The sequence below is a fragment of the Anoplophora glabripennis genome, unplaced genomic scaffold, assembly GCF_000390285.2.
Source record: "Anoplophora glabripennis isolate ALB-LARVAE unplaced genomic scaffold, Agla_2.0 scaffold111, whole genome shotgun sequence".
NCBI lineage: Eukaryota > Metazoa > Arthropoda > Insecta > Coleoptera > Cerambycidae > Anoplophora > Anoplophora glabripennis.
The window spans coordinates 210986-225498 of record NW_019416273.1 but is presented as its reverse complement, the minus strand read 5'-3'; the positions used below and the strand labels follow the sequence as shown (position 1 = coordinate 225498).

Below are 14513 nucleotides of genomic sequence, written 5' to 3'. Positions count from 1 at the left end.
AACATATCTGCGAATTTTGTCGAATTTGTAAAACGAATATTAGTATTTTTTCATGGAAATGCTGCTGTAGAACGCAGTTTTTCATTCAACAAAGAATTTCTAATTGAGAATCTACAAGAACAAAGTCTGTACAAGATTTTATTATTGTTAATAATAACGGTGATGTAAAAAATATTAAATTAACTAAACCGATGATTGCTGCCTTTAAATCCTCTTCTGCAAATCGAAAACAAACTTTACAAGACAAAAGAGAAAATGAAAGTGAAGAAAAAAAAAGAAAAAGAAAATTGGTTGAAGAAGCAGCAGATTTAAAATTGAGAAAAAAGAATTAGAACTGATAATAAGTGAAAATCAGAAAAATGTAGTACAATATGACCAAAAAATTAAAGATAAACAATTAAAAAAATTATTCTTATTTTAGAAATTACTTAAATATTTTAATTTTGTATGATTTTTATAGTTCTCAAAACCAATTTAATATAATTTTGTAACGATTATTGTAATAAAATTTTTATTTCATATGTATTGTTATTTTTTTTAATAAATATAATTAGTCTTTCAATATAATATAATTTCAATGTATGTTGTAAGTGTAAAAATTATGATTATCAATTTTACTTCAATATCCCATATCATCACGTTTAAATTGTCAATTTTTCAGTCATAATTTTATCATTAGAATTATAAAGTTTAACAATCTTAATGCGATACTTAATAATCGCTCGTATGCGTTCGAGTTTAAATTTTTAAAGGGAATCAGAGAGATGGTCAGATAGATGTTTAATTTTTTTATCTGTCGTGAACGTGTCATCTACAGGTATTAACCTAACTATGTTTTGAGTAAAGAAAATGAAAAATTTTGAGTAAATTAACGTCGATTAGCTTTTACAAAGAGAAAAGTGTTTACCTTAGAAAAATTTACCTCCTTGAAAATGAATTAAAATCAACCCTTGAACACCTTGAAAACTCCTTGAATCCGAAAATAAAAATTTAGTAGACAATCTTAATTTCAATTAATTTTAATATTTATTTTGATGTACTTATAATTTCTGTTTTTTTTCAATTTATTTAGGAAAAACGCTGTTTTTCCCGACGCCTATTTTCCCGAAAATTTTAGACCTTTAGTATATAAGTAATAACCCTGTACCTAAGAATAAAAAGCTGTAGCAATTTTTTTATTTCCAATAAATGTTCGAAGTGTGCAAGAACCAAACGCGACATTTCAATGGTGGCTGATATTGCATCATCCACCTCTATCGGACGTGTTCTGTTTACACAGGGGGAGAGACCAGACACACCACCTGCTCTATAGGGGTGTTTGTTACGCCTGGACGTCCCTCCCCTAGGTGACAGACAGGAAGGACTTAGTGACGGTGGGCTTACAAAATGTCATACATACGTGCATTACCTGTGGCTAGGCCACAGTTTATTATTCATTCTGCCTTGGAGCTATTTTCCAGCCAAGAAACGTTTTTTTTTTTAAAACAAAGCACAAAACAAGAAAAAAATCTAAATAAAAAATGATTTCTCTGTACATATGTCATGATGGTTTGTTAAATTTTCGTTTGTTTTTATTTTTTCTCGTTCGTTCTCAGGGGTATTTCTCAAAAATAAATTCTCGGACATTTTGTTAACTTCATTCACTAAATGTTCAAAAGTAGTTTATAAACGAATTTGGAAAGAACTGTTAAAAATAATAAATTATACATAACTTCTTATTATATGTCATTAACAGTTTGCAGCTAACGGGTGTCAGTAAATAAGATATTTTGACAACATATCTCTTCCATCTGTTGTACTACTTTCTACGACCAACTGAGGATAGAGGTAGATATATAAATTAAATTAATTGGACTGTATTAATTATTAAATTTTATTGTAATCGATTTTTTTTAATTATATAAAATAAAAGTGCTTTTACACGTGATTAATAGATATAGGAAACTTTGTGACGACAATCAAATAAATAAACAGTAGTAATCACAGTAGCAGTAGTAAGCGGCAATATGCGTCGTAATAGCAGAAATAGGCTAAATTTGTACTCAAGTCGTGTGCCGCTCTATGCTCACAATACACATTGCTACTGACTGCCATTAAAACACGTGCCATACACTCGACCAAGCAAAGCGTCGTAAACGCACAAACGACGAACTCGGCCAACGTCCCTCAACAAGAAACGGATTTTTCATCGCACTTCTGATCTGTAGTGTTTACGTTACAGTTTTTTTTTGCGCAAAATGAAAGGCGAGTAATATAGTAATTATTTCCAAGCCATTTTTTCCCATGTATCTTTTTATGTACGTAGTTGTTGGCTTATTGATTAAAAAAGTCGTTTTTTTTTTCTGTAAAAGAAATAATATATTCAATACGTCGGCAGCTATTCGCGGTATGTAGAATTTCATGCATGCGACACAAACGAAATTATCGGTTATGTTTGGAAATTGACACGCGTTTTCACTATCGTTCGTACTTGGCAATGAATTTACAGAACAAATATTGTCGCGCTAAATAGTTAATGTACTGGGAAAGAATTGTCGGAAATGAATACTAGCTTATCGTCATTTATTCATATAAGTTATTTTTATGGTGTTGCAAATCTCGAAAATATTCGTATTTTAAATTACAAGAAAATACGTAGATAATGCGATTTGCTTCTATTTCTGTTATTAATTTTTTGCCATCGTCAAATTATTTTATCCCTGCATATTTTGTGTGCTTGAAATAAGAAAATAAAGGAAAATATTTAACATATTTCTTCGAAATAAAAAAAAATTGCCAAATACGTATCCAAGTATTTCAGAAGATTCGATTTTATCCTCCCTGCTTTAAAATAATAAATACCTACAAATGTAGTTATTTAACTACATCTTAAAACTAGTCACAACATGACTGTCATAAAAATGCCTTAGCTCACGTTTTATTACTATTTATTTATAGCACTACGTAAGTACATACACATACCTACCTATTTTATCTGTTTTCCTCTAATGTTCTGGATCAATAGTGATGGTACATGATATCCGACTAAACTACCTACAAATGTATTATTTGTAGTACGGCGAAATCGGAGATTAAAGGAAGTAATTGATTTATTACATCTAACATATGCTCTTTGATTTCTACTATCTAACCGTATCTCGGATTATCATGATTGCCCCAATAAAATTATTATCTAATACGTTGATACTGATAGTTTTAGATAAAATAATATTTACAGACTCCTGGTGATCGATCAGTTAATCCCATTTCTATCTACACTGAGAGAACTGGTGAGGTTTATTTTAATAAATCTCTACGGCCGATATGTTTTCAGAAACTAAAAATTATTATTTTTTAATTATTATGTTTATTATATCGATTTACAATTACATAAATCACTTGAATTGGAACCTACATTAAAAATATATTTTTGGAAACAATCTGAAGGATCTTTATCCAACAAAAGTCTCTTCCTGTTTATTTCATTTATCTACTGTAACATGTCGACCCATAAACGAAAACAGTTTTTAGAACCTTATCAATAATAACACTGATATACTTTTTATTTGTTGTTTAGCTGAAGCCTAGTTTCACTAAATTATAAAAATTACTTTGTATAGCGGTATTGAAGAAAGAAATTGTAAATGGTCTTAAATTTCAATGGTCTTTATATAAATTCAGCCATTGTACTATGCAGTAGAAGTTATACACGGGGGCCAGGCTTATTAAATAGTTTTCTGCTAAATCGTAGAGCACAAGCTTAGGCTAAATTAATTTGCTTAATTGATGAGTCGTCTCGGTCCGTTCCAAGAGATTGGTGTACTTCGCACGAAAACCATTAGGGTTAAATGCTATTTAAGGAGACGTGTCGTAATTTTATAATTGGACGAATTATACATTCCAGTCTACGGCTAACTAGAAAATTACTGGTAATTTTATTATACAACAACTACCGGACCCCTGCTGTGTGTATACGAGCTTAATTGGAGCTGTTAATTGAGTTTTCATTCGAACAGTGGATGTCTACATATCTGTTTCTACCTATTTTCTATTGTAATGTTTTCAACCAGTCGGTTTTCTCAGTGTGCGTAGTAAAAAACGCAGTTTTCTCAGTGTATCTACAATATTCTGATCCTGGTCTAGCCTTTTTTTTTTAACTAAACTAATTTCGATTTAATCGCATCCTCACCAGAAAGAAAATGTAACATTATAACTCACATATTATTATTATCGGATAAATGCTACTTGACCAACAGTTCGACGCTTGTTTTGTTTGCGCTTTTATTACGCTTTAATTGAAATTGTCGACAATAACGGTTTTATCGCCTATAACAAATTTAAACGTTCATTCGTACGCACTAGCTGATAATATTTTAACGTAAATAAATACCTTTTATTTTCATTTACGTTCTCACAGAACGTCATGTTCCATGCTTTCGGAATTTGTTATTCTGACTAATACCAGTTTAAATTAAACAAACAAAAAAACAAAAAGTTTCAATAATATTTTTTTGTTATGATTTTCGAAAGGTTTTATCTCCGTGAAACATTGTCCTATGAAGATAAACAAATAAGCATTTTGAAGGTTTAGGTCTCCAGTTTCAAGATTTTTAGACAAATAATTTTTTTGAACTACTGTTTCCGAGCAATCAAAAGAAGTACCTCGAGAAAACAATTTATCAGATTTTCATCAATATTTGTAAATTACCGGAAGTTTTTCTAAAAAAAATATAGTAATTTTTTACACATTTTTCAAGTGTGAAGGATGAAGAACAATATTCTTCGAAAATCGTGATAGGGTAGAGAATTTATTCAAGTTTTCAAACCACCCTTGGAGATTTGCTATGCAATAATTTGTTGCTGTGATATTAGTTCAGACAATCAACGAATTCTTTCGGATAGAACCGATTGACGTGAAATTTAGACTGTAAGTAAAAAATAGCTCAAGAAACAAAAGTTATATAGTGCCGATAAGCGCTTTTGCCTAGGGGGTGGAAGCACTTTTAGGGCTTCTAAATTGGAACCGTTTCACGTAAAATAACTAAAAGAATTCTATTTTTCAAGAAAAATGCACCGAACATTTTTTAAAGCACTTTAAAAAATTTTTTAAAATGAATTTGACTTTAAGTCATTAGCATAAAAATTAACAGAGTTATGATCAAAATAAAACTGTTAATTTCGCTTTTTCGGAAAAAAATCAGTGCAAAAATTGACGAATATTTCACGAAATTTAAAATTAAAGGTAATCCTTCTACAATTTACATTTTTTATGTGCTAACAATATATTATACAAGTTTAAGCGATTTAAAATGCATATTTTTGAAAATATTACGTTTTGATTGATAAAAATTTTTTTTTTTCAAAAGAAAAAAATTACATATTTTTGAAAATAACTATAAATAAAAAAGGTATGAAAAATATTTAAGAGTACAAAAGTTTATATTTTTTTCACGGAATATTTTCGATTTTTCTTATTTGTGTAGGATAAAAATTAACAGAGATGTCGATAGAAGTTTGCAGTTGGGAGCGAAGGTCATATTTTTCAAACCCTCTTACCTCAAAAATCTAAAAAATAACGCGTTTCAGTTTTACTGTACTTTTAGCTGTCGAAATTTTCCGTAATATCGTTTTTGGATCGTCTTAATAGCTTTAAAATTAAGGAAGTTGTTAAAAAACCGACAGTATTGCTTCAATTTTTGGAGCATATCAATATTTTGGTTATTCACATCTTTGGAGGGTTACCTGCATAATAAATCTATATATATATTTGAAAATTTGAAATGATGACTTTCTACATGAAAAAATTTTGAGAAATAATTATTTTGAATTTTGCATAAATTAAAATAAATCGCGAGAATGTTATTACGAAAAAAATTAATAATTAAATAATTTAAAAGCCATTTTTTAATATCTTGTCATTGGGGGTGGTTTTTAAGGTGGTTAAAACAATGCGATAAATTATAAATTGTGTTATAAACAGGTAAAAGAATATAATAATTTATCCTGTTTGTCAAATCATTAAAATCCGTTAAAAAAATTTTTTTTAGTATTTTGTTATTAGGGGCAGTTTTTTAAGGGTTGAAATATTATAATAAATTATTTAAAATATCATAAACTATTGAAATGGTTTCTATCTGTAATATTTGCGCTATAAAAATATTTTAAGGTCAAAAAAACTATTACTTAATTTTATATTTTTATCAATAAAAGTGGTTGAAACTTTATAAAAATAACGTAAATTATAACCCACAATATAGAACCTTATTTATTCCATCTATTAAGATATGATTTTAGTATATATAACACCTATTTTTATATTTATTCAGTTTTTTAGCATAAGGCGTGGTTTTCATCCCCTAAAAATCAGAAGCGCGTATCAAGCATATATAACTTCATCTACAGGGTGAAATAAGCTTAATTCCAAATTTTCATAAAAATCGGATCTATCCGAAAGTATTCGGAGGGTTTACCCTATTTTTCCCTTCGTTTCCTGGACTATATCGACGATTAAAGTTAAAAGTATTATTTTTCATTCAACTATCGATATCTCGGCAATCATTAGTCTCACGGAGATCTTTCAAAAATCAAATTGAAGCTGAATAAATAAACTAACTGACCTCTGTATTGGTTCAGTTTGAAAAAATTTTCCGGGGTCCATGCAGTCCTAAAATAAAATAATTATTGGAATTTTTTTCTGGAGGTGTTTCTTTTGATTGGTTAATAACCGTAGTTCAAAAATGTTTGTCTAAAGATCTTAAAACTAGAAATTTAAAGCTCCAAAACACTTTTTTATTTATCTCGGTACAACCATTTTTCACGAAGATACAGCCTTTCGAAAATAACTAAAAAATTCATGAACATTTTTTATTTCTTTAAATTTTTTCCAATAGTGTATTTGGAAATAAAAAATTACGTCTTTAATGATAATCTCGACTAAAAAAAATTTACCTTAGATATTTCAAGTGTCCGTAACATATTTAAAGCATTTTCTTTATTTATTTCCAACTTTTCCTTATTTTTAAGTGCAATTTTTTTTATATCAAAATCTAGCATACACCCCAACTAATGTTTTCGTCTCTCTTTCGCAGACTGAGCTCTCCGGGATCAAATGGCGTAAGCTGGTATGGAGCGAGGGGGACGGCAGGACGGGCGGCGGCGGGGGCCCCGTCGGCGGTCACGCCGCCGCCACCGGGGAGCCCATGGAGGACCCGGTGCTGAGGAGTTACGCGCGGTGCCTCGCGGCCGACATCCTGTGCGTGTGGCGGCGCGTCTCGACGCCGCGCCCCGCCGACATGTTCGATCTGGGGCCGCCGCCCCCCACGCAGCCGCCGCCTCTCAGCCTGGCCGCCTCCAAGGAGCTGTGGATCTTCTGGTACGGCGAGGAGCCCGACCTCAACGAGCTGGTGGCGCCCGAGCTGAACATGTCTGGTGAGTCATTTTTTTTAATTGCCTTTTAGGAACTGTTAACTGAAAAATACAGCAACAATACACAATATTAGGTTCAAGAGTGGTGTTCATAATTACTTTTTTATTTGTTCTCAGCGCGGCGGGTTAAGGCGTGGAATGCGATTCCATGAGCGTATCATTCTAAAGGGTTCCAAAAATTGTGGAATATAAAACAATAGACATGTTGATTTTACTAACAATTTACACTCCTTACAAATTTACAGTCACTTTGGTGTATATCCAACATGTACATAGGTAGATTACTTTTTTTATTTATATCGAAATATGTATTCACTAATTTTGACCTGGTAGGCAAATATGCCCTACTACCCCACCTGCATACATTTTTTTTAACATAGTGTTTTTATTATTATTGAATGTAACATTCAATAATTCTAAATTTTCTGTCCGTCGACTATGGTAAGGCGCATTATCTACGACAATCGCTACACCAGGTTCGATGTGAGGCAAAATAAACGTAAATCATTTTTCAAATATCCCAACGTACGCATATATCCTCATGGTAATCTATTGTTCGTCGATATTTAACACTTGTAAACCACATTATCCAAAAATCTACATTCATTACACAGGTCAACATTTGATCTAGGGACAATCGTCAGAAGTGACTATAGTAAATAGGGGTTTTTTGGGTCGCTGATCACGAATCAGAGGTCGTTTAAGCCCCATCACATCAGGTTCAAGGTGATTTGAAGGTGAAATCAAGAAATGACCACCAAAAAAATCTGAAAAAATTTATGCTTATGTTTTAGAGGTCACTGAACCCGAATCCGAGATTTGTTTACCCCTACGATACACCCTAGAGGTCATTCAAGGTAATTTCAAGGTCATTCATGAAGTATTTTGGATAGAAAAGTTAAAAACAGTCTGAAAAATCTGAAAAAATTAGTCTGAATGTTTTTGAGGGTTATTTAAGCTCCATCACGTCAGGTTCAAGGTGATTTGAAGGTTAAATTTAGAAAAAAGTTGTGTAAAAAAAATTTAAAAGGTCAAATGACCTTGTCCCTAAAACTACACAAGACAACCAACCCCAAATTTGAAATCAGCAAACCACAAACCCTCCGTAAGCGTTTTTTCAAATTTTTTAATCACCTTTTTCCAGTATCATCTTGAACGTCCTCTGAATGACTTCGGTACAATAGGTAACTCTTTGTAGACGAAAATAACAGCGAATTCGAACTTTGTCAATCCAACATAACTACTGTATCTTTTCCGATTTTTTACAAAACTTTTTCTCGATTTGACCTTCAAATCACCTTGAACCTGACGTGATGGAGCTTAAGTAACCTTGGATTTACGTTCAGTGACCTCAAAAACATTCAGGCGAATTTTTTCAGAATTTTCAGACTGATTTTAATTCTGAGAGAATTTCTTAATTTAAAAATACCCCAGCATCGCCTAACGTTAACGGCTAATGGCCCTTTTATTATGTCCATTAAATTATATAATAAGTTGCCAACGCATATTAAACCGATAAATTCATGTGTTGTCTTTCGTAACAAAGTAAAGCGAATGAGTATATGTGTTGTGTCTTCAATGAGTCTGGTTTTTAATTTTAATTCTAATTTTTTATTTTAGTTTTTTATTGTAATTTTTAATTTTTTTATTACAATTTTCATTCAATATTTTGTAATTATGTTCTGTATATTGTCATTGGTCTATATTTTGTAGTTTGTCCTTATACATTTATTATCTGTTTTTTATTTTTATTTGTGTTACATACTTTTGACAATTTTCGATACTTTGCGTGAGCGAAGTCTTATGAAATAAATATATACAAAATACTTCATGAATGACCTTGAAATGACCTTGAATGACCTCTAGGGTGTATCGCACGGGTAATCATCGGATTCGGGTTCAGTGACCTCTAAAACATAGGCATGAATTTTTTCAGAGTTTTTGGAGGTAATTTTTTATTTGACCTAGATCAAATGTTGACCTGTGTTATCGATATATCTAATTGTTAATTGTAACTTTTATTGGATGAATAAAAAAATATATCTAAAATTAAATTCTCTGCGCAATATTTTGATATTGTTGTTTCTAGATTGAAAACAAAAAAGCACGATCCTCAAGAATGAAAATAAAATATTTTTATTCTTAGTTTAACCTCTTACCGTCTATGATTAAAATACATTATTTAGTTTATAAAGCGCGTCATTGAGAATATTAAATGACACACAAGGTCTTTCAAAAATTCCCGCCATTGAACAAATTTAAAATCCCAAATTCCGCGATTTTTCAGGGATATTTGTTTTAACAGTTAGACCTGTCAATTCTGAAGATTGCCAAGACCCAATGTGTTTTTGATTACATCCAAAACCGATATGTGTCATTCGTATTACACGCGTTCTTAGTTGGCGGTGATGCGTGCACTTCTAAATATAGACTTTGAGGTCGTTTATGGCCAAAAGGCAATAGAAAACTTCGAACAGCGCGCACTACTAGTACACGAAACAGACGTTCGGCAACCGAACGACCACCAGGTGGACTAACTTCCAAACAACAACGCGTCTATATTTAACCCCGTACATTCCCCGAGACTATTCCGATTCTATTTCTGGAAATTGTTCGATAAGACGTAAATATAACGGCGGACCGAAAAATCCAAACAGTCGCCCACGCAAAAGGCCTATTATTTTCATCCGTCCACTTGTTGACTTGACCGCAAGAGTTTATCTAGCTGGCTAGTTAGCGCCGATCGCCGACTGTTGCATAGCCGTCTGCGATGGTAATAATAATAATAATTGGACGCCTATCGTTGGTCCGTTAGAGACAGTTAGGCCGTCGTAAACGCAATACGATGAATGAGCTGAACGCGAATGGTGATTGTTGGTCCGGGAGATATCAGTCGTCGATGCGGCATTGCGGCATTCATCTTGTATCTTTGAATTCGCTGTGCGGTTATACACGTAACGTCTAAAGTTCTAAAGTTGACTTGGAGCTAGATTAGGCCAACTATTGCTTTAAACTGATTAAAAATACGAGTTGTTTCATTAATAATAGTTAATAAGTATAGTTCTTCCGAAGTCAGTTGCACATGTATAAAAAACCGAGCAATCAAATTTAATGAGTTTCATGGGCGTCCCTAAAAAAGTTTTCTGCTAAAGGTAGAAAATTATAATAATTTCTACATAATGTGTATAAAATTTCTATTATATGTTCATTTGACCAACAACATATTTTAATTATTTATGCCCTCAAACAATTTTATTATATTGATGGTAAATTTCGTTTTGTTCCGTTTCAAAAGGTCTCCAAAATGCCAGGTTGTAATAATATTAGTAAACCAAATGTCCCTCTTATTAGTCCAATTAACTAAGCCTTTGAATCGAAATTTTGCCAACTTGGCTGAATTTTTGATATGAGTTAGTTTAAGGTATATTATAACAATAAGTGAGAGTAATTTTTTGTTCAACCCCCGGCCAAGGGTGGAAAAAGATAAAACAAAGGGCTTTTTCAAGATAACTCAAAAAGGGTAAGAGCTAGAAATAAAAGTTTTTCATGAAAGTTGTAAAGCAGACAATTCTACATAAAAATGGCCTCTTAACTTTTTCTTGTACTATTACAGTTAACAGAGTTAGGGAGGCTAGAAGTTAAGGGAAGATTTCAGAAATTTAAAAAAAATCATAACAAACAGAAAAATGATTGAATTTTGTAATTTTTTTTTTTCAATCTGCTCTAAAATATGTAACTTTTCTTTTCAGAGAAATAGATATATTTTTTAATTTTTAATAAGAAAGTTATAACAAAAAATCAAATTTTTAATCGTTAATTTTAATGATTTAACAAAATTAAATTTCTGAAATCTTCCCTTAACTTCTAGCCTCCCTAACTCTGTTAATTTTAATAGTACAAGAAAAAGCTAAGAGACCATTTTTATGTAGAATTGTACTTTTTTTTCTAGCTCTTACCCTTTTTGAGTTATCTTGAAAAATCCCTTTGTTTTATCTTTTTCCACCCTTGACCGGGGGTTGAACAAAAAATTACTCTCACTTATTGTTATAATATACCTTATACTAACTCATATCAAAAATTCAGCCAAGTTGACAAAATTTCGATTTAAAGGCTTAGTTAATTGGACTATTATTTCTCCCTTTCGCAATCGTAATATGAATGATTAATAGAAGGGTGCCTATAATAAATTAAAATTATCTGAATCACACCAAATTCCGCATTCCCGCACTGCACTGCTAGGCGACTAGTCGACAACTGAATTTTGACAACGCAATGTACCAGAGAAACAGTGAGCATTGCTCTTCGCTCATTCTTCAACTGAGCATATACATTTCTACCACCTGCACTTTTCGTTCGACCAGATCTGTATATGGGTATGGCTAAATAAATGTGGGAACAAGTTTTTCAAATATTTCAATGTCCAGTTGCTGCTTAGCGACCGAGCCTGGTATATACCTTGAAGATATTGGTTCTTCAATTGACTTCGGAAAAACTATAACTTGCATGAAAATTTCTAGCTTCTAAAAGTGGTATAAAATTTATTTCTTTAATGCTACAAATTAGTCATAGACGATTAAAATTATACAAGAATTTAAATTTTGTCACGTGAACAAGAACTTACTGTGACGTCATTTAGGACGACTGACGCTACGGGCCGTCGTTTCTCTGCCATTCAGCTTCTTGATTGTTGATAGCACTAAATGACGTCACGAATTAGCGCGGCAGCAAACACTCATTTCCATTTTTCCATTTTGTTTTCGAATTTTCTATGGAGATATGTCGCATTCGTAGCGAAACTTTCTGTATTTCAACTGCTAAAGACGGATTTTTTATTTTCGGGTGCTTCGCTTTCTTCTCAGCCCTGCATATCGAAAAAAAGATATTTGAGTTATGTAGGAAAGGTTGCTCCAGATGATGTTCTCACCCACCAAACATTCGTTAAACACGACTGAGTCGAATATTTGCAGATTATTTGACAGAGTAACGGCAACAGCTTGAGTACACTTGCCATTATTTCACAAAATATAGTGAAATTACGAATTCTAGACAGAGAAAGTGAATCCTTACTGATGCTGTCGTTGCAGCAGCTGCCGCTTACATTTTGTTGGTATTGTGTTGATGTGCCGTTTGTATAACTTTGGCAAATGAATATATGATTTCGAATGTATCGATATGCACCATCCACACGATGCGGCTTAGTATACAAGTAAGTTCAATTCTGAGTGCAAATAATGTTACTCATCATAGCGGTTTAGATTCAAAGAAATTTTTCATCTATAGGAATTATGAAAAATGGTGCACATAACCAACATTCTGAGCAGTATTTGTAATATCCACATACAATTTTGATAAAACTACATTTTCTCGAGGTATTTTAACTTGCAATCACTTTTTTAGGCAACAAAAGTTATATATGATAATGAAACATAATTTTAGGTTATATATACTTTGGAACTTTTTTATATTATGATGTTTTTTTTTGAATAATGAAAAGTTAATAAAAAGTTTGAAGCGTCTATAACACAAAATTAATTTTGAAGTTCAATGTCTCGAAAGTCAATGATTTTGTGGAAATTATTCAAGTTACAGAATTTGTTTTCAGCATTTAAGTTCATTTTATTCACATGCGTTACAACTTTTTTTATAGAGCTAAGATATCTGTTTTGGTGATCGAGATATGGAGATGGGAAATTTCAAACCAAACTGAACACTCGGCAAAAGAGTCTTGAGGTTTCGCGTATTATCATTCACTCGCCGTCTCATCGCAGACTTTATTTCAAATTCCGACGCTTGGATCTCGGCGTATTGGCGTATTTTTCAATTTATGATGCCCCAAACCCGCGCGGATATTGAAATATCGCGCGATAACGGCCCTTCGACTCTCGATTTTGCGTCGGTCCCCGGGGCTATCGATCATGGGGCGATGGGGAGCGGCATCGAGGGGCGGCCGCCTCCCACGGCGAACCGTATATTCTCGTGTTCCCGGAAAATATACAAGGTGAATCGTAAATGTGTACATTAAGGTTTGATCCGTATACATTTTTTTTCCATTCCGTCCATTGACGAAATGTTGATCTAAACATTGTAAAAAAAAGTGTATATAAAAATATAAGTTAAAATATGTTTATTTTCTTGGAAATTGGGTTCTGGTGTGATAGTCGGTTAAAAAAATGATACAAGAAACAGCAGCGATTTCTTTCTTGACGTTTCGTTGCTGATCAGGAACTTTTTCAAAAGGCTTTTATTGTTAAAATTGTTATAGCTCAAGTTGTTCCTATTTTAAAGGGAGGTAATAAAAACAGTGTGTTAAACTATCTTCCAATATCCATGCTTTCGGTACAGGGTAAAATTTTTGAAGCCATAGTAACAAGTGAAATATTCTTTAAAACAAAACATCTTATTAGAGAGCATCAGCATGGTTTTTTCCAAGGTCGTTCAGTTGCGACAAACTTAATTTCATTTGTGCAATCGACTATTGATAGTATGAGTAATAGGAAGCAGGTTGACGCAGTGTACACTGATTTTTCCAAAGCCTTTGATAAAATTCATCATAACACACTCTTGGTAAAATTGGAAAACATCGGTGTACATGGCAACCTGCTCCGATGGGTAACATCTTACGTTCAAAACAGGTCACAGTGTGTTAAAATTAACAATGTTACATCATCTTACATAAATATAACCTCTGGAACACCCCAAGGGTCACACCTAGGACCGCTGCTTTTCTCGCTTTTCATATACGATATCGATCAATATTTCATGTATTCTAATTATGATGATGATTTGAAAGTCTATAAAACAATTAATGATATAAATGACTGTATCAAATTTCAATCCGATTTGTGTAGATTTCAGAACTATTGTAAACTCAACAAATTGTACCTTAATATTGATAAGTGCCATTACATAACATTTTCTAGACTAACAATAAATTATCTGTTTCCTTATCATATTAACAATACGTTACTTACCAAAGCCAAATCTGTCAAGGATTTAGGTGTTATGCTGGATTCAAAACTTGTATTTGATACACACATTGAAAATATTACTAGAAAAGCATATAGGAACTTGGGCTTTATTGCTAGAAATACTAAATCGTTTACTAAACC

At 32.3% G+C, this 14513-nt stretch overlaps 1 protein-coding gene across 3 annotated transcripts in view; it reads left to right on the top strand.

Moving 5' to 3' along the window:
- Window positions 1–14513, top strand: part of LOC108903939 (mediator of RNA polymerase II transcription subunit 13) — a 178919-nt gene that overhangs the window by 70306 nt on the left and 94100 nt on the right. For all 3 annotated transcript variants that reach the window (XM_018706292.1, XM_018706290.1, XM_018706289.1), the window contains exon 2: window positions 7068–7407. In XM_018706292.1, coding sequence (XP_018561808.1) covers window positions 7068–7407 — 340 coding nt within the window. The remainder of the gene's footprint in view (window positions 1–7067; window positions 7408–14513) is intronic.